The following is a 21,203-nucleotide window of genomic DNA, read 5'->3' as shown; positions in this document are numbered from 1 at the left end:
GTTAAAGATACAGGAATTTCAGTATATGATATTTATGATTGATTTATTAGAATTGAATGTAAAAAAAAAATAAATAATGCGCATGTTAAACAGTACACAGAAATGATTTCCAATAAAATGTAGCGTATTTATTCCAATTTTCGTTGGTGAAAGCTCTATTTTACCGTAGGTTTTAGCATGCTCCCCGAGTAAGCTGGCGGTCGGATGACGCCTTGTTAATATTCATCACACACATACTTACAGGTTCGTATTGTTGGTTTGATTGATGATATCATATATATCCGTTATCTGCGTTACATATAATTGAATAAACCCCAATGTTTTCCTTTCAGATGCTTGAAACACAACTCAGGTTATCTTTAGAACATTCTTGTTCTTTATTCTTGTTCTTTGCCTTTCTTTCTCAAATGTTGGACGTGATAATCGGGGTCAAGAGTTATTCTTGAACCGCGAAGAAGTTCAGTCTCGTTCTTCCTCTGTTCTTCAATTCGAAATCAGAGAGCAGATGCAAGATATATAAAAAAAGAAATAACTACAGAAATGAGTATGACCCTTATTTCCCTTCTATACTCGATCAAATTTTGTAGAATTTTGATGAATAATTATGGATTATAATCGGTATAGCCAATACCACACTATACATCTCTTGGTTGTAACCGGTCTTAGTTATAATGGGTATTTCCCAAACCCAAAATTGCCTTCAGGATTAGAATAGGCATTGCCAAAACCCAGATTCGCTCTCAGGATCATAATGGGTATTGCCCAAACCCAAAATCGCTCTCAGGATCATAATGGGTATTGCCCAAACCCAAAATCTCTCGTAGGATCATAATGGGTACCGCACGAACCCAAAATCGCTCTCAGAATCATAATGTATTTTGCTTAAACCCAAAATCGCTCTAAGGATGATAAAGAGCAAAAGTAATGTTGAGGAGTGTTGGTAGCAAATCTTAAACCAGACCTATAGATACATTTAGTACTGTTAAGGGATCTTAGTAGTTATAACCTTATCCAGGCCTATAGATACATTTAGTAGAAGAGAATTTGTTTTGAGTCTTTGCAAGAAATCGAAAAAAAAAAAGGTTTTATGCTACATTCAAAATTCCCATGAAAAATGCTGTATTTGAACCTTTGAAAATCCTCTGACTGGCTTCAAGCTACATTTAAATTGTCAATGAAACCGATTAGATGCTTTGACGTCTAAACATTAAGCCAAGTATCATGATGCTTTGTACATCTAGACTTCCTACATGTCAGATTTGAGTCTAAAATGGAAACATGAAGACTTTCTGATTGACGTCTGAATAGTAAGCCAAGTATCATGATGCTTTGTACATGTGGACTTCCTACATGTCAGATTTGAGTCTTAAATGGAAATATGAAGACTCTCTGATTAGACTGAACTCAATTGGTTAAGTACTGACTTTGATTTGAATCTCTTGGGGAAAGCTCTTGTACAAGTCGCGTTATTCGATACTATCCTCCTGCTGTATTTTGTATAATTGATGACTTACAATTTTACCTGTTTATTTATCAGCTTAATTTTGTTTTTCTAATGGCTGATCTCTTTATTTCTGTATTTCTTATTACTTTCTATTGCTTGTTTCAAATGAGCACCAATATTCTTTAGAAGCTTCAAATTCTAGTAAGTGGCCCCTTTGGTGGGTATGTTCCATATGAATATGGTTCATCTTTTGAATAATAATAAATAATAATATAATAATAATAATAACTAATAATAATAATAATAATAACTAATAGTAATAATAATAATAATAATAAATAATAATAATAATAATAATTGGCACGATCCCAAGATCCCTGAAAAGGAATCTGGAAAAACTAGAGGCCGAAGTAGCTCCAGGACTCATGCAGAAGAGTGTGATCCTAGAAAGCGGCGCACTAGTAAGAAGATGATGGACTCCTAAGGAGGGCAGGATGCAACCCGGAACCCCACACTATAAATACCACCCAGTCGAATTAGAGGACTTTGATAAACCTATAATAATAATAATAACAACAACAATAATAATAATAATAATATTATGAGCTTGTAATACAAGATGTAAACTAAAAAAAAAAAAAAAAAGAAAGAAAGAAAGTTGTAACACACTAATTAAGCCATGGAAAATGCGAATGTTAAACATTACAGAACTATTATTTCTAATAAAATATAGTGTACTTATTTTAATTTTCATTGGCGAAACAGTGCGCTATTCGACCGCGGATTTTAGCAAGCCTCTCTCTCTCTCTCTCTCTCTCTCTCTCTCTCTCTCTCTCTCTCTCTCTCTCTCTCATATAGGATATCCTCATTACCAAAAGTTGTCACCGTCTTTCTTTCGTTATCAAAGTCCTCGTTTTTCCCAATAATATCCAAAACTCTACCTTTTTATGCTTCTTCCCAAAACGACGTCCTTAGAAAAAACAGACAAACGAACAAACTTCAGTTTAATTATCTGTCTTTTCAGGTGGGTGTCGGCGACGCATTGTTCCCCATACAAAGTTTTTACACCTGTTCTTATACTACTTCGTTCGTCTGATATATATATTCCGTCTTGTGACAAAATACTTTCGAATTTGTTTTCGCTTGATACCTGCTACTGCTACTGCGTCAGGGAAAGTTAGAAGACTCTCTCTCTCTCTCTCTCTCTCTCTCTCTCTCTCTCTCTCTCTCTCTCTCTCTCTCCATCGTAGAATATACTACACATAATGTTTAGGCTTGAACACTGCTACTTGCGTCAGTCAGAGAAAGTTTTAAGATTCTCTCTCTCTGTCTCTCTCTCTCTCTCAGATTCAGTGAAAGATGTTACCACAGACATCCCAAGGTATGTCACAATTATGTGATTTATGGCAAATTAGCATAACTAGACGGCTATGAGGTTGAATGCAGAGATCTACATCCAAAAATATACAAAAACTTGAAAGGAGGAAAAGGATGTAAGTTCAACAAGAAATGTAAATATATGCACCCTTTGGCCATGAATCAAAATCAGTTAAATAATAAAATCCAAAATAGAAAAGAAACAAATAAAGAGAGGAACAAAGAACATGAGGAAAAGAAAAAAAAAAAAACAAGTCATCACCGCGCTATGGAATGTCAGCAAAGAATATGCAAGCATCAGCTCCAAGATACAGTGCAAGGAACAAGAACTGTATATACGATGCCAGGGGATGGTGCAGATACGGAGAAAATTGCAGATTCAATCACAAAATGAATAATTGTGATGAAGGAAGATCAAATATATTGGAAAAGTTGGATTTTTTAATGTCAGAATTTCTGGAAATGAAGAAAAAAACAACATACCAGAACAGGAGAGAGACGTAGGAAAATCCGTATCATTACCCATATTAAATGAAGTGATAACACGCAAACCATCATAGTGATGAATGCACAGGGTCTAGTTACAAGTAACTCAAAAAGAAAAATAGAGCTCTTAGAAGAACTAACTCAAACTGAAATAAAAAATAGATATAATGAATATAAGTGAAACCTGGTATTCCCAAGAGACTGGGAATGATGATCAAATAAAGGGGTTCCAAACTTATAGATCAGATAGAACAAATAGGAATCAAGGGGGAACCGCAATATATGGGAGAGACATAAAACAAGGCAAATATTTGAGAAATATAGTAACTCAGAATATGAATTAAGAGCGTTAGAATTTGAATCTGAAAAATTAATGAACATAGCAATATATAGACCCCCTAATACTAAAGACTTTGACACAATAATCGAAAAATTGGATGATATATGTAGAAATCACAAAGACTGGAATATTCTCCTATCCGGAGACTTTAACTTTCCTTTTGTAGACTGGAAAGAACGAAAATAGGGGATTGTGGTTCTATTTATACCATATAAAAAAGAGAGTAATAGTAGTGCAGAAGATAAGAGGCAATTCGAAAAGCTATTAGATATTTTACTAGATACAACATTCAACAAATAAATCACCTGCCAACAAGAAAGGAAAATACTTTAGACCTAGTATTTGTGAACGAGGTGAATTATGTTAAAGAAATAATAGTTTATAATGCGAGTATTTCAGACCATAATGTCAGAGAATTAACAGTCCATTCCAAAGCAAGTGAAAACAGAGATAAGCAAGAGATGAAAAAGTGGGAAGGAATATGGAAAAATACAACTTTACTACCGTAAGAATATCAAATGGTCAGAAATAAAATGAAGAATTAAACAAAGATTGGGATAACATATTCGTAAGTGTGATATACAGATAAATACGGATATATAATATATATTAGAGAAAATAGTGGATAAATATACCTACCGAAGAATTGGAAAGTAAACATCAGTCATGCATACCAAGAGACAGAAGGATCTTGTTCCAGAAAAATCAGAAAGTGGAAAAAAGGTCTTGCAAAAGAAAAGAATGCATGGAAAGTGATGGAACTAAAAAGTGAGATAGAAAAATGCAGAAACAAAAGATTATACAATCAAAAGAAAAATGAAAAATGGGACTTGGAAGAAAAAACCCTAATAAATATCAAGCAAAACCCCAAACTATTGTACACATTATGCGAAAAATATAAATAAAAGAAGAGTAGAAATAGGCCCTCTAAGAAATGAAGGGAGATTAACAAATGAAAAAAAGGAAATATGCAACATATTAGCAGAACGATATAAGAGAGAATTCACCCCTAGAATTGATAATGAAGATAATGATACAGAAATAAGGGATGAAAATAGTGAATATTTATCAGACAGATATTAATGAAGCCGATATTGTGCAGGCTATTAATGAAATTAAAAATGGATCAGCAGCTGGGCCAGATGGTGTCCCTGCCATTTTGTTAAAGAAAGTAGTTCATTCTATCGCAAAGCCATTTGCAATATTATTAAGGCAAAGTGTAGTCACAGGAAAGATTTATGATGAGCATAAATTAGCATATATTACCCCTACTTTCAAAAGTGGATCAAGACTAGAGGCAAGTAATTATAGACCTGAGAGTCTAACATCATATATTATGAAAGTGTATGGAAGGGTAATGAAGAAAAATATTATGAAACGTTTAATATAGGACAATATGGTTTTGTACCTGGAAAAAGTACACAAACCCAACTGTTAGTCCACCGTGAGAACATATATAAATATATGATAAATGGAAAAGAAACAGATGTGGTTTATCTAGACTTTCCAAAAGCTTTTGAGAAGGTAGACCATAATATATTAGCGAAGAAAATTAGAAAATATAATATAGTGGACAAAGTAGGAAGATGGATAAAAGAATTTTGACACAACAGAAAACGGATAGTTATTGCAAATGATGAGAAATCGGATGAAGCTAAGGTAATATCCGGTGTGCCACAAGGTACGGTGTTAGCTGCATTGCTGTTTGTTATTATGATTGCAGACATAGACAGTAATGTTAAGGACTCGGTAGTGAGTAGTTTCGACGATGACACAAGAATAAGTAGAGAAATTACTTGTGATGAAGATAGGAACGCGCTACAAAGAGACCTTAACAAAGTATATGAATAGGCAGAGGTACATAGGATGGTATTTAACTCTGATAAATTTGAATCAATAAATTATGGAGATAGAGAAGGAAAGCTATATGCATATAGGGGACCTAATAACGAGACAATCATTAATAAGTAAGCAGTTAAAGACCTTGGTGTGATGATGAATAGGAACATGTCATGCAATTATCAAATAGCAATTCTTTTGGCAAAATTCAAAGCAAAAATGGGAAATGGGAATGTTAGTACGGTACTTCAAAACAAGAAAAGCTGAACACATGATTATGCTTTATAAAACATATGTTCGTAGTCCACTTGAATATTGCAATATGATATGGTACCCACACTATCAAAAGGATATTGCACAAATAGAGAGTGTACAAAGGTCCTTTACAGCTAGAATAGAAGAAGTTAAGGATCTTGACTACTGGGAAAGACTACAATTTTTTAAAATTATAAAGTCTGGAAAGGAGAAGAGAACGCTACGTGATAATACAGGCATGGAAACAGATAGAAGGAACTGCCGAAAACATCATGGAGCTAAAAATATCAGAAAGAGCAAGCAGAGGTAGATTAATAGTGGCCAAAACCATACCAGGAAAACTAAGGAAAGCACACAGGACATTAATCCACTACGAACCAGCATCGACAATGCAGCGTCTATTCAATGCGTTGCCAGAGCGCTCATCTGAGGAATATAACAGGAGTGAGCGTAGATGTGTTTAAGAATAAGCTCGACAAATATCTAAGCTGCATCCCAGACCATCCAAGATTGGAAGATGCAAAATATACCGGAAGATGTACGAGCAACTCTCTGGTAGACATTAGAGGTGCCTCACATGAGTCCATCTCTCTCTCTCTCTCTCTCTCTCTCTCTCTCTCTCTCTCTCTCTCCATCGTAGAATATACTCCACTCAAGTTTGGGTTTGAAAACTGCTACTGCGTCAGTCAGAGAAAGTTAAGATTCTCTCTCTCTCTCTCTCTCTCTCTCTCTCTCTCTCTCTCTCTCAGAATCTGGTTGCAACTAAATTATCGGATTCTTTTTTGCCTTCCTTTTCTCCTTTTATTTTTGTTTCTTCGCGAGCTTTTTCTGTGTTAATTTCTAATCTTTGTTTGTGTATAAATCCTATTACCTTCTGTTACTTTTTAATGGACGTCATATTCCTTGGAAGCTTGAATTTCAAATCACTGGGTTCATCTTAATAATAATAATATAATAGTAATAATAATAATAATAATAATAATAATAATAATAATAATAATAATAATAATAATAATAATAATAATAATAATAAGATACGTATTGATATACAAATCGTGAGGGAATAATGTCTTAATTTTACTTTCGTATTATTATTATTATTACTATTATTTTATTTATTTATTTTATTTATTCATTTATTGTCTTATCACAGTCCTCCTCCTATTCGACTGGGTAGTATTTATAGTGTGGGGTTCCGGGTTGCATCCTGCCTCCTTAGTAAGGAGTCCAATCACTTTTCTTACTCTGTGCACCGTTTCCAGGATCACACTCTCCTGCATGAGTCCTGGAGCTACTTCAGCCTCTATAGTTTTTCCAGGTTACCTTTCAGGGATCTTGGGATCGTGCCTCCTAGTGTTCTTATGATTATGGGTACAATTTCCACTATCCCATATCCTTCTTATTTTTATTTTCAGGTCTTGGTACTTATCAATTTTTTTTTCTCATCTGCTCTGGTGTCCCGTGGTATTGTGACATCGATGAGTAATACTTTCTTCATGATTATTATTATTATTATTATTATTATTATTATTATTATTATTATTATTATTATTATTATTATTATTATTATTATTATTATTATTTTTATTATTATTATTATTCCTCCGCAAAAGAAAACTATCATAGAGATTACTATTTTCTCTGAAAACCCTCAGATCTTGAAAACCGCTGAGGCTAGAGGGCTGCAAATTGGTATGCCGATCAACCACCCTCCAGTCATCGTTCATACCAAATTGCAGCCCTCTAGCCTCAGTCCTTTTGATTTTATTTAAGTTTAAAGTTAGAAACGATAGAGGCCAGGCCACCACCGATTCGTGGTTAGAGTTTCATGGGCAGCAGCTCATACCGAAAGGTATGAGCCTTGAATTTACGATGTACAGAAAACTCGCTTGCAAATTTTTACTTTATTCTTATTATTATCAATTTATGCAAATGAGCTTTATTTCCATAACATCGGGTTATATTTTTTATTCTCTCTCTCTCTCTCTCTCTCTCTCTCTCTCTCTCTCTCTCGTATAATTTTTTTAACATCCAGTATTATATATAGTTATTCTCCTTGCTAAAATGTTATAACTTTGTCTTGTCATTGTTCCTCTCTCTCTCTCTCTCTCTCTCTCTCTCTCTCTCTCTCTCTCTCTCAAGAAATTTTAGCTGGAAAATTACTAAGTTTCCTTTATAAAAACTATATAAATTTTTCTCGTAAATTGACCAACGAATCGTAAATAAAATCTCATTTACAAAACATAAATTTTTCACATATAAAAGTCCTAACTAATATTTGTCTGGTCGCATTTTTGAGTTCTGGAATACCCTGTATTGAAAAGGGGGTAGGTGCCGTCAGTGCACCTCATGCGGTGCACTGTAGGCATTACTGAAGGTTCTTTGCAGCGTCCCTTCGACCCCTAGCTGCAACCCCTTTAATTCATTTTACTTTACCTCCTTTCGTATTCGTTTTCTTCCATCTTACTTTCCATCCTCTGCCGCGAGTTTTCCTTCTTTTTACACCTTTCAAAACTTTTCTACTGTCAATTTTCCTTTCACAGCCGCATGACCTCATAGGTCCCAGCGCTTCGGGTTAGACTTATATTTCATGTTCCATTCCCGTATTGAAAAATAACTCAAAGTGATTTTGGCATCTTCGGTTTTTTTTTTCCAGCGACGCAACAGGACGACTTTCACCGCCCAGCAGCTCAGTGAACTGGAAGCACTGTTCCAGAGGACTCACTATCCCGACGTATTTCTGAGGGAGGAAGTCGCCTGCAGGATCAACCTCTCGGAGGCTCGTGTCCAGGTAAGAGGAGAGGCTTTGGGGAGGAGAAAGTGACGTCCTTTGACGACAAAAAGCTTAGATTAGGTTTGCACGATTTTAGGTTATTTCATCCATGGCAACGGGACAGTTTCCCTTTATGGTTTTGCGCCTTCAGCTTTACTAGTTCATCCATGACAACGGGACAATATTCTTTTTGTTTTAAGATGTCAGTTGTTACATCCACGACAAATTGGACAATATTCTTTTTGTTTTGGTTTTAAGATGTCAGTTCTTACTAGTTCATCCATGACAACGGGACAATATTCTTTTGGTTTTAAGATGTCAGTTGTTACTAGTTCATCCATGACAACGGGAAAATATTCTTTTCGTTTTAAGATGTCAGTTGTTACTAGTTCATCCATGACAACGGGACAATATTCTTTTGGTTTTAAGATGTCAGTTGTTACTATTGCATCCATGACAACGGGACAATATTCTTTTGGTTTTAAGATGTCAGTTGTTACTATTACATCCATGACAACGGGATAATATTCTCTTGGTTTTAAGATGTCAGTTGTTACTAGTTTCATCCATGACAACGATAATATTCTTTTCGTTTTTAAGTTTTAAGATGTCAGTTGTTACTATTGCATCCATGACAACGGGACAATATTCTTTTGGTTTAAGATGTCAGTTTGTTACTATTGCATCCATGACAACGGGACAATATTCTTTTGGTTTTAAGATGTCAGTTGTTACTATTACATCCATGACAACGGGACAATATTCTTTTCGTTTTAAGATGTCAGTTGTTATTAGTTCATCCATGACAACGGGAAAATATTCTTTTCGTTTTAAGATGTCAGTTGTTACTATTGCATCCACGACAACGGGACAATATTCTTTTGGTTTTAAGCTGTCAGTTGTTACTAGTTCATCCATGACAACGGGACAATATTCTTTTGGTTTTAAGATGTCAGTTGTTACTAGTTCATCCATGACAACGGGACAATATTCTTTTGGTTTTAAGATGTCAGTTGTTACTATTTCATCCATGACAACGACAATATTCTTTTGGTTTTTAAGATGTCAGTTGTTACTATTGCATCCATGACAACGGGACAATATGGCTTTTCGTTTAAGAGTGTCAGTTTGTTACTCTTTATCACCGTGACAACGGGACAATATTCTTTTCGTTTTAAGATGTCAGTTGTTACTAGTTCATCCATGACAACGGGACAATATTCTTTTCGTTTTAAGATGTCAGTTGTTACTAGTTCATCCGTGACCAACGGATAATATTCTTTTCGTTTTAAGATGCAGTTGTTACTAGTTCATCCATGACAACGGGACAATATTCTTTTCGTTTTAAGATGTCAGTTGTTACTAGTTCATCCATGACAACGGGACAATATTCTTTTCGTTTTAAGATGTCAGTTGTTACTAGTTCATCCATGACAACGGGACAATATTCTTTTTGTTTTTAATGTAGTCAGTTTGTTACTATTGCATCCATGACAACGGGACAATATTCTTTTGGTTTTAAGCTGTCACTAGTTCATCCATGACAACGGGACAGTATCCCTTTCCCTGTGCTGTCGTCAGTATTACGACTGCAAGCAGGCACCTCACGGATACCCAAATATTACACGAAGTTCCGTGAACAAATATTATACGTGCAAATTGCGTGCCAAGAGTTGTTGGAAAGACCAGCATTGATTAGAGGATACCCTCTCGTAGGTGGCGAAAGATAGAATGACTGCCAGTAAAATGTTAATCACAACTGATTTGTATATATGTCTGTGTTCGATTCAGACGCTAATTGGGAATAGATGAGCATAATAAATGTGGAAGCCTCGTGGCACTGTGGAAGCACCGTGGCATTATGGGTGCCCTGTGGCACTATGGAAGCCACATGGAACTATGGAAGACCCGTGGCACTATGAAAGGGCCCCGTCTCATTCTTAGCGTACCATTTCTCTCTCTCTCTCTCTCTCTCTCTCTCTCTCTCTCTCTCTCTCTCTCTCTCTCTCTCTCTCCAGTTGCAAATAATTGCCGCCGACGATGACACTGAGCGTATGTGTGTGCCTCTAACGCAGACGCCCACAGTAAACGCCCCTTAACCCCCCTACCCCCATCGGGTGGGGGGGGGGGGGGGGTTGGGGGGGGGTTCCCGTCCGCCCTCGCACACACACACACACACACACACACACATCTCCGACTGCCGTAGTCCTTTTTGCCCACAATGCTCAAGAGGCAGAAGAAGAAGAAGAAGAAGAAGAAGAAGAAGAGAAGGAGAAAGAAAGGAAGAAAGTTCGTGTTAAATCTCGACAAAGGGAACATTTTAATAATCGGGTAAAAACTCTTTTGGACTCTCTCTCTCTCTCTCTCTCTCTCTCTCTCTCTCTCCTCTCTCTCTCTCTCTCACGCCTCATTCAATTTAATTTTGCTAAGATCCTTCAACGGCGCGGCGTTGCTCTTTTCAAGGTGCCCTGGGAGGGGCGGGGGGTTTTGTGGGGTTGGGGGGTGGGGGGGGAAGAGGAGGAGGGCCGGGGGGTGGGAGACAGAGAGGTGAGGGGGTAAATGAAATGAGATAAAGCCCTGCCCCACAGAGAGTGAGCAGAAGGAAATGACATAAAGATGTCGGGGAAAGAGAGAGAGAGCAGAAGAAAATAAGATCAAATTGGGGAATGAGATAGAGTATAGGAAATGAGATAAATGTGCTGAAGAGAGAGAGAGAGAGAGAGAGAGAGAGAGAGAGAGAGAGAAATGAGATATACAAGTATGAGCAGAGACGATTGGATGAACGATTCAGTGTATAAGGCTGCTTCTGCCGCCTTATACCGTCGCCGCCACCACCGCCTCCGCCGCTGCTGCCGCCGCTGCTGCTGCTGCTGCTGCTGATGATGACGATGGACGACTTGGGAGTTTTATTTGTTTATTATTATTCTCGTCGCTTTCTCTTTCGTGAGTGGATTCATCAGGAGGATTTTTTTCCCGCCCGAATTAGACGTCGTCGGATTTATGACAGAAAAGGGGGCGTTCCCTCAGAGCAACTCTGTGTGTGTGTGTGTTTTGTGATGCGAGGAAAGAAAGGCAGAAATGAAAGTGACTGCAAAGATGATCACGGCGCAATGGGAAATAGAGAGAGAGAGAGAGAGAGAGAGAGAGAGAGAGAGAGAGAAATGGGAAGGAGAATTGAAAAGGCTGATTTGAATCAGGACGGGGATGACGAAGGCGATAAGAAGTGAGAGTAATGGAAATGGTTTACGGAGGGAATTAGTTTTGAGAGAGAGAGAGAGAGAGAGAGAGAGAGAGAGAGAGAGAGAGAGAGAGAGAGAGAGCGGAGTCCCAACCCTTAGGATGCATTTAGAAGAGGGAGCTGGCAAAATGGCTGCTGAATAACTTGCTAAATTAAGTCATTTATTCATTTATGTATATATATTTTATTTATCCTTTTGTAAACTTTTAGTCGTAATTCATAATTTTTTATTTATGCTACTATATATCTCCTTTACATCATTCATAATTTTTATTTAATGATTTTATAACATTCCAGACAATTTTTTTTTATTTATAATTTCATAGCCTAGACATAATTCATTTTTTTTATTTCGTCATTCGATAATTAGACGTAATTAATTTTTTTATATGACGTGTAATATTTTATTAGGTATTATTTCATTTTTGGATAAACACAACAATGAATTATGTCTTGAAGATGAAAAATATAGATAAAAAAATTAATCGTTTTGAGTGTAAAAGAGAGAGAGAGAGAGAGAGAGAGAGAGAGAGAGAGAGAGAGAGAGAGAGGAGATTAGGCATAAATGGATTAAATGAAGCATTTGAATCTGTCAACCCCTTTCATTCATTTTACTGTATCTCCTTGCATATTCTCTTTCTTCCGTCTTACTTTCCACCCTCTCCTAACAATTGATTCATAGTGCAACTGCTTTGAGGTTCTCCTCTTACACCTTTCAAACCTTTTACTGTCAATTTCCGTTTCAGCGCTAATGACCTCACAGGTCCCAACGCTTGGCCGTTGGCGTAAAAATTCAATAATCCAATTGGCTGTATAGAAATAGAGTGCTTATTAAGAAGCGCTCTCCACGGGATTAAATTGTTCCGGACGATAATCATATTGATGATAAAGGATTTGCTTTGGAACCGATGGGAGTTTCGCTCTTGAACCGATAACTGTCTGCGCGACAGGTATTCTAAAATTTTTGAGGTTTTGTATAACCGCCTCTGTAGACTTGTAGTAGAGAAAGATGAAGAAGTGAGTTGGAACTGTCTTTGTATTGCTTTTTTTTGTTAGGGGACGGGAATGGTTGTATAGCGTTAACTCAATTGCTGATGAAGCTGTTTGCTGGCTTGATCGGTAATGGCGCTGTTTGCTCCACAGGGGCCAGGAATGCTCTCTCTCTCTCTCTCTCTCTCTCTCTCTCTCTCTCTCTCTCTCTCTCTCTCTCTCTTGGGGGAATTATTATTGCATTCTGTTGCTCACCTTATCCGAAAACTATTCGTGTAATTTCTCTCTCTCTCTCTCTCTTCGAAACTGTTCTTCAGTGTATCGGTCGATGTAACAGTGTTGTATATGCTTCACAGACACAACGTATTAACTAGCCTCTCTCTCTCTCTCTCTCTCTCCTCTCTCTCTCTCTCTCTCTCAAAAGGAGCTTCGATCTGACTACGGACACAATGACTGTTCGGCGTAATCAACTGCATATCCGAACATAACAACAACTGTTTGGGGGAAGTTTCGTGATGAAGTCTCGTACCAGCTGGGAATTCCCTAATTAGGGCTGGGTCCTCTATTGATGGTCAATTGTTTCCGTTTAGACCCACAACGGGCGGGCGGTGTTGCTTCATGGCAGGCAGAGGCGTTGTTGCTTAGAGCTATATAGCTGCTTCTAAGCTAACCGAAAAGCGTATAAGCAGTTCCTTAGCAACCGACGCTTGGCTTATTTTCCTTTTTTTTTTTTTTTAACACCTAGTAGTTTTGAGACCCACGCTTAGCGATTTTGCTCCTTTTATTTTTACTTTTTTTTACCTAGTATCTCAGAGAACTTGCAAGAAATGGCCCCAGGAGTTGGCCTTCCTTCTCGTACAGATTCGTTTCGCCATCGCGATTTTGGCGTAGTGTCACTGTAGGCATTATTACTTCAGGATCTTTGCAACGTCACTTCCTTATACATATAGGCTCCTAGCTGGCAACCCCTTTCATTCCTTTTTACTGTACCTCCTTTTATATGAGAGGCTTTCCTCCTGTTACGCCTTTCAAACCTTTTACAGTCTATTTCCCTTTTAGCGCTGAATGACCTCATAGGGCCCATCGCTTGGTCTTTGGCCTAACTTATGGCGGCCACCTTCCAGAGATGCTAATTCCAAGGGAATGGTTGGTCATTGCTAATCATGGAATGCCGAGGCCCTTCCTAATTCTCGATAGACCTTAAAATCTTATGAGGCTAGAGGGCTGCAAATTGTTATCTTGATCATCCACCCTCCAGTCATCAAACGTACCAAATTGGTTTCAGCCCTAGCCTCAGTACCTCAGGCTAGTTTTTTTATTGTATTTCGAATTAAAAGTTGTATCTCATCTTTAAAAAGAATGAACTGAGAATTTGAAGACAAAAAATAGAATTAAGAGACAGAAGTGAATCAAGACAAAAAATAATAAATACAAAAGTGAATCAAGACAAAAATAATAAATACAAAAGGGAATCAAGACAAAAAATAAATAAAGACAAAAGTGAATCAAGACAAAAATGAATAGAGAAATAAAGACTAAAATGAATAAAGACAAACGTGAATAATGACAAAAATTATTAAAGACGGAAAGTGAATAAAGACACAAGTGAATCAAGACATAAAATAATAGACAAAAATGAATCAAGGCAAGAATTAATTAAGACAGAAATAAAGAAACAAATGAATAGAGACAAAAGTGAATAAAGTCAAATGCGAATAAAGACAAAATGAATAAAGAAATAAAAATACACACAAAAACAAATAAAGACAAAAAAGAAGCGATTCAAGAAAAACTACTACGAAACTCGAGCGAACTCAGTTCCCCTGGATAGGACGCAACCTTCAACAAACAAACACACACACGTACGTACGTACGTACATTGTGACGTCACTCAGGCCGAAGTATTTTTCTTCAAGGGTTGTATACAAAAGGAGTCTTTAGAATACAAAAAAAAAGGAGAAGAAGAAGAAGAAGAAGAAAAATAAATAAATTAAAAAAATTACAATAGTTACGTCATCCAATAGATGGGGAGGAAAAAGGCAGCAGCTATTAATTTTGATAACGAGGATAATTGGTGATGAAAGGAGAGAGAGAGAGAGAGAGAGAGAAGAGAGAGAGAGAGAGAGGCAGGCCTCTCCTCATCAACACATCATCTTATTAGGAGATGCTGCTGGAGGGGCGGGGGCGCCGGTACCCCATCCACCTTCCGCTCTCCGCGCCATGTGTCTTCTTTCGGGTTCGGTTGTGTCCTCGACGCTGTGACACCACAAGGGGGACTTCTCCTTCGTGAGAGAGAGAGAGAGAGAGAGAGAGAGAGAGAGAGAGAGAGGGGCCGTCATGACCTGAAGTTCTTGCAGAAGAAACGCGTACGAATTCCTCCAGCTTATTATTATTATTATTATTATTATTATTATTATTATTATTATTATTATTATTATTATTATTATTATTATTTATTATATTATTCAGAAGACGAACCCTATTTTTGAACTGTTCCACAGCCCGACCGTGTGACGAACAAAGGAACCTCTGGAAGTGAGGAGTTGGACAGCGAGGCTAAACAGTTATTCCATATCGTTGTTGTTTGCTCAACGAATCCATGCTCGCTCTCGGCAGATGAAGGGGATCAGAGATCAATCGATTAAGTGAAAGTTCTCTTTCGAAAAACAACTTGTGAAAAATTGACGAAAGACGTCCAAGTCATAACTGCTGTCATTAGGAAATTGAAACGTACCACCACGAACGACATTGAATGAACACCATAATATTCTTTGGAAGCTTAAAAACGAATTTCAAGTCAGTGGCCCCTTTGGTGGGCTTGTTCCACATGAATATATTTCATCTTCTGAATAATAATAATAATAATAATAATAATAATAATAATAATAATAATAATAATAATAATAATAATAAATACGCCAGTGGAAATTGTACCCATATAGGAACACTAGGAGGCACGATCCCAAGATCCCTGAAAAGGAATCTGGAAAAACTATAGAGGCCGAGGTAGCTCCAGGACTCATGCAGAAGCGTGTGTTCCTGGAAACGGCGCACAGAGTGAGAAAAGTGATTGGACTCCTTACTAAGGAGGCAGGATGCAACCCGGAACCCCAAACTATAAATACCACCCAGTCGAATAGGAGGAGGACTGTGATAGAAAAAAAAAATTATAATCTCATTTCAACAAACCATAATACAAGAGTGGCTCTTGGAAAGCGAAGTTATATCAATAAAAATGTTGACAGATAAAAGTTCCGTGTGAAAACAAATGAAACGCAAATGTGGAAGTCGAAATTCACCTGCTAGAAATAGCACCTCAGTGGCGTGGTCGGTATGGTGTGGGCGTGCCACCTCGGTGACAGCTAATTCGATTCTCGGCCATTCCATTGAGGGGTCGGAGATGTGTATTTCTGGTGATAGAAGTTCACGAATCTCGACGTGGTTCGGAAGTCACGTCAAGCCGTTGGTCCCGTTGCTGAATAACCACTGGTTTCATGCAATGGAAAAATACCATTTTACTATACCTCCTTTCGTATTCTCTCTCTTCCACCTTGCTATCCACCATCTAACAATTGTTTCATAGCGTAACTGCTTTGAGGTTTTCCTCCTGTTACACCTTTCAAAACCTCTCTACTCTCGGTTTTCCTCTCAGCGCTGAGTGACCTCATAGGCCCCAGCTCTTCGTCTTTGCCCTAAATTCCATATTCCAGCACAAAGGCGATACATCCTTTCCAGATTCCAGATCCGTTGGGGCCTTGCGTTTCTTTCCATCGAAATATTTGTATAGGTGTCATTTGGCGGTTGTGTTTTCCAATTCTCTCTTATCAAAGGGAGCTTTAACAAACAGTCTATTGTATCGATACGTCGTTTCTCTTGTTTCTGATCGAGCTGGCTTCTTACCATCACGGGCTCTTGCTCAAAAAGCAGCCGAAGTAAGCTCTCTGGGCTCTTGCTCACAGAGCAGGATCAAGCATATATAAGCTCTGTTACGCGTCATCAATTAATTAAGTCTGTGGTTTCCAAATCACGTGGGTTTATAGCAATCAATGGCTTAGATCTTAAGCCTTTTCAGAAATGTTTATAGATCATATAGGCTCTAGAGAAGGTTCTAAGGAAACAACTTATTTTTATGGGCCGTGAAAAAAGTTTATGTGAAATATAAAACGGGGCTTGAGAAATCCTATGTATGAATTATATTATACGTTTTGAAAAGGTGGTATAGATTGTGTAAAGACCTTGAAGGAAGTCTTAGAAATTTATGGAAATGTATATGGATTATACGTGGATATGTATGGTCTTTAAAGGTCTTGGGACATTATGGAAATATACATAATGAGACGTTAATAAATATGGGCTTGGAATATGAAAATATACATGATTAGACGTTAATATACATGGATTTTACAGGTCTTGGAATATGAAAATATACTTAATTAGATGTTAATATACATGGATTTTACAGGCCTTGGAATATGAAAATACATACATAATTAGACGTTAATATACATAGACTTTACAGACCTTGGAATGTGAAAATATACATAATTAGACGTCAATGTATATGGACTTTACAGGTCTTGGAATATGAAAACGTACATAATTAAACGTTAATGTATATGTGGACTTTCCAGGTCTTGGAACATTGTGAAAATCTGTATGAATTATACATAAATATCAAGGAGCTTTAAAGGCTTTGAACATTGTGAATATATGCGTAAATTATACATTATGTATATATATATATATATAATATATATATATATATATATCATATATATATATATATATATATATATATATAAATATACATACATACATACATACTATATATATATATATATATATATATATATATATATATATATATATATATGTATATTTATATATACATATATATATATATATATATATATAATATATATATATATATATATATATATATATATATATATATATATATATATATATATATATATATATATATATATATATATATATATATATATATTATATATATATATATATATATATATATATATATATATATATATATATATATATATATATATATATATATCTATATATATATATATATATATATATATATATATATATATAGGCGATTGTAATAGCCATACTGCCTCTAACTTCTTGAATTCTTTGCTGTTTTTTGGATAACGCTTGTCCCTACAAAACCTGAAGATCCAAGTTCAAAGAAATTTGAATGAGAAATTGTGATGTCCGGTTCCTGGACGAACCACCCGGTCCAATGAATCCCACAACATGACTTCTCTTTGTGATTATTTATCTACCCCCTCCCGCCCCCCCTCACCCCAAAACAGGTGTGGTTCCAGAACAGGAGAGCCCAAGTGGCGGAAACAGACCCGAATGCAGTTCGTCCAGGATGCTTGGAGACTCCGCTACCTGGGATTATCGCCTCCTTGCGTGGGCTCACGCGCTCCCAGAACCCCCCTCCGCCCCCCCGTCCTCCGCCGGACCCCCAGCCAGCCCTCCCCAAGGGGGGCGGAGCCAAGCCGCCCCCTTGCCGTCTCCTCCCCTCCCCGCCGCCGCCTGCTGCCGCCTCCGACACGCAAGTGGGCGGGGACAGGGCGCTAAGCTCCGCCCCTCGAACGGCTTCCCCGGCTTCGACCCCGCCACGGATCTCTCGACGGCTGACAGGCTGGCCGTTGCTACCAGGTGGGTTCCCAGAAGGTGCTGAATTATTCATTTATTTATTATTTATTTAATTATTTGATTGTTTATTTATTTATTTATTTATTTGATTATTGATTTATTTATTCATTTATTTGATTATTTATTTTATTTATTTATTTATTTATTTGATTATTTATTTATTTATTTGATTATTTATTTATTTATTTATTTATTTATTTATTTATTTATTCATCTTCCGATTTCATTATTTATTTGTGTAATTATTTGATTTTTGCTTATTTATTCATCTTCCTAATTTATTATTTATTTGTTTAAATTAATTGATTATTTATTCATTCATCTGTCAAAATTTATTTATATATTCATTTAAATTATTTGATTATTTACTTATTTATTCATCTTCCAAATTTATTATTTGTTTATTTATTCATCTTCCAAATTTATCATTTATTTGAAATAATTTGATTTTTTACTTATTCATCTTCCAAATTTATTATTTGTTTATTTAAATTATTGGATTATTTATTTATCTTCCAAATTTACTATTTATTTTCTTATCTGATTATTTATTTATTTATTTATTTATCTTCCAATTTTACTATTTATTTATTCTAATTTATTTAATTTTTTGCTTATTTATTTATCTTCCAAATTTATTATTTATTTTTTATCGTTTGACTATTTACTTATTTATTCTGCTTCCAAATTTATTAATTAATTGTTTAATTATTTTATTATTTACCTTATTTATTCATCTTCCAAATATATGATTTATTTATTGGAATTATTTGATTTTATACTTATTTATTCATTTTCCAAATTTATTATTTATTTATTTATTCATCTTCCAAATTTATTATTTATTTGGAATTATTTGATTAATACTTTATTTATTCTTTTCCAAATTTATTATTTATTTATTTATTCATCTTCCAAATTTATTATTTAATTCTTTAATTATTTCATTATATACTTATTCATTCATCTTCCAAATCTGACAACTGCTCTTCCAGGCTGGTGGTTCAAAGGGTCGAAAGACCACGCTGACATAAGGCCGGCTAATGAGAATAATGTTATAGTGAGATTTATTTTTCAATAAGCAATGGATAAGACGCTTCCATTTTAAGTTAGGGTCTCATTACAGGTTTATTAAGCCTTAAATGACATTTCCTTTAAAGATATGATTCTGACAAGGACTTCAGATAAAAGGGTATTTATATATATATATATATATATATATATATATATATATATATATATATATATATATATATATATATATTTAATATTTTTTATTATTTATCAAGAACTTTCATGGGTCATATAGTATTGCAAATTCATTTATTAGGGTACGCTTTGTCAAAATGATTATTTTCTGTACGGTTGGATCTTGGAGAGAGAGAGAACAAGCCTACCACAGGGGCCACTGATTACGATTATATTATTATTATTATTATTATTATTATTATTATTATTATTTTTGATCTTGTTATTTAAAATACAAAGCAGAAGGCTTTCGATGACCTGCACGGTCTTCCTTTGTCAATCTGACTATAACTACACAGTGACCATACAAAAACTTTGTTTTTTGACTAGTTTACAAATAGCCTGTTTGAAGATGGGTGGTTGGCTCTTCACGTTATCCCCTCATTCTCCAACGGCAAACCAGCTAATCGCCTAGATCTTCGAAGTGGCGGTTCGTCTCTATATTTGGTCTGTTGTCTATAGCAGCTTGGGCGCCTGCAACAACGAAAGAAGATAATAAAAACAGCGGCAGTATCAGAGGTGGCTAGATTTTTGGTGTTATTACTCTGCAAGCTTTCTTTGTAATAATCTCTTATAAAATGACAGCAAATTATTTCATTTGAAAGGAGCAATTATTAACAGGGGTCTCTCTATGGAAGGTAATAAAGCCATTATATGCAGGAGATTTAACTTTAAATGAAATAATTTGCTGTCATTTTATAAGAGATTATAAGAAAGAAAGCTTGCAGAGTAATAACTGATACTGCCGCTGCCTCATCTTTCGTTCAGGTAACAGGGATAACAGACCAAATGATACAAGAGACGAAACCGCCACTTCGAAGATCTAGGCGATTAGCTGGTTTGCCGTTGGAGAATGAGGGGATAACGTGAAGAGCCAACCACCCATCTTCAAACAAGCTATTTGTAAACAAAAAACAAAGTTTTTGTATGGTCACTGTGTGTAATTATACATAGTCAGATGGACCGTGCAGGCCATCGAAAGCTTTCTGCTTTGTATTTTAAATAACAAGATCAAACAGACATATTATCGTGGATTTACTTTTTCATTTTATTTTATTGACTCATGTGATTATGAGTTTTCTTTGGATTATTATTATTATTATTATTATTATTATTATTATTATTATTATTATTATTATTATTATTATATTATTATTATTATTCGACTGGGTGGAGTTCTGGATTGCATCCTGCCTCCTTAGAAGTCATCATTTTTCTACTATGTGCGCCGATTTCTAGGATCACACTCTTCTGCGGTGAGTCCTGGAGCTACTCCAGCCTCTAGTTTTCTTAGATTCCTTTTCAGGGATCTTGGGATCGTGCCTCCTATTGTTCCTATGATTATGGGTACAATTTCCACTGGCATATCCCATATCCTTCTTATTTCTATTTTCAGGTCTTGATACTTATCCATTTTTCCCTTTCCTTCTCTTCAACTCTGGTGTCCCATGGTATTGCGACATCAATGAGTGATACTTTCGTCTTGATTTTGTCAATCAACGTCACGTCTGGTCTATTT

The 21,203-nt window shown here is 35.9% G+C and overlaps 1 protein-coding gene across 1 annotated transcript in view; it reads left to right on the top strand.

Annotated features, from left to right (window-relative positions):
* LOC135205187 (retina and anterior neural fold homeobox protein 2-like) overlaps positions 1-19,624 on the top strand; it is a 23,881-nt gene extending 4,257 nt beyond the window's left edge. Inside the window, 6 exon segments of the mRNA XM_064235551.1 lie at positions 8,398-8,532; positions 18,085-18,108; positions 18,110-18,187; positions 18,190-18,388; positions 18,391-18,439; positions 19,597-19,624. Of these exon segments, the coding sequence (XP_064091621.1) occupies positions 8,398-8,532; positions 18,085-18,108; positions 18,110-18,187; positions 18,190-18,388; positions 18,391-18,439; positions 19,597-19,624 (513 nt within the window).
* The last annotated feature ends 1,579 nt before the right edge of the window (positions 19,625-21,203 follow it).

The sequence above is a fragment of the Macrobrachium nipponense genome, chromosome 49, assembly GCF_015104395.2.
Source record: "Macrobrachium nipponense isolate FS-2020 chromosome 49, ASM1510439v2, whole genome shotgun sequence".
Classification (NCBI taxonomy): domain Eukaryota; kingdom Metazoa; phylum Arthropoda; class Malacostraca; order Decapoda; family Palaemonidae; genus Macrobrachium; species Macrobrachium nipponense.
The sequence above is the reverse complement of the archived record's forward strand: the minus strand, read 5'-3'. Positions and strand labels throughout refer to the sequence as shown.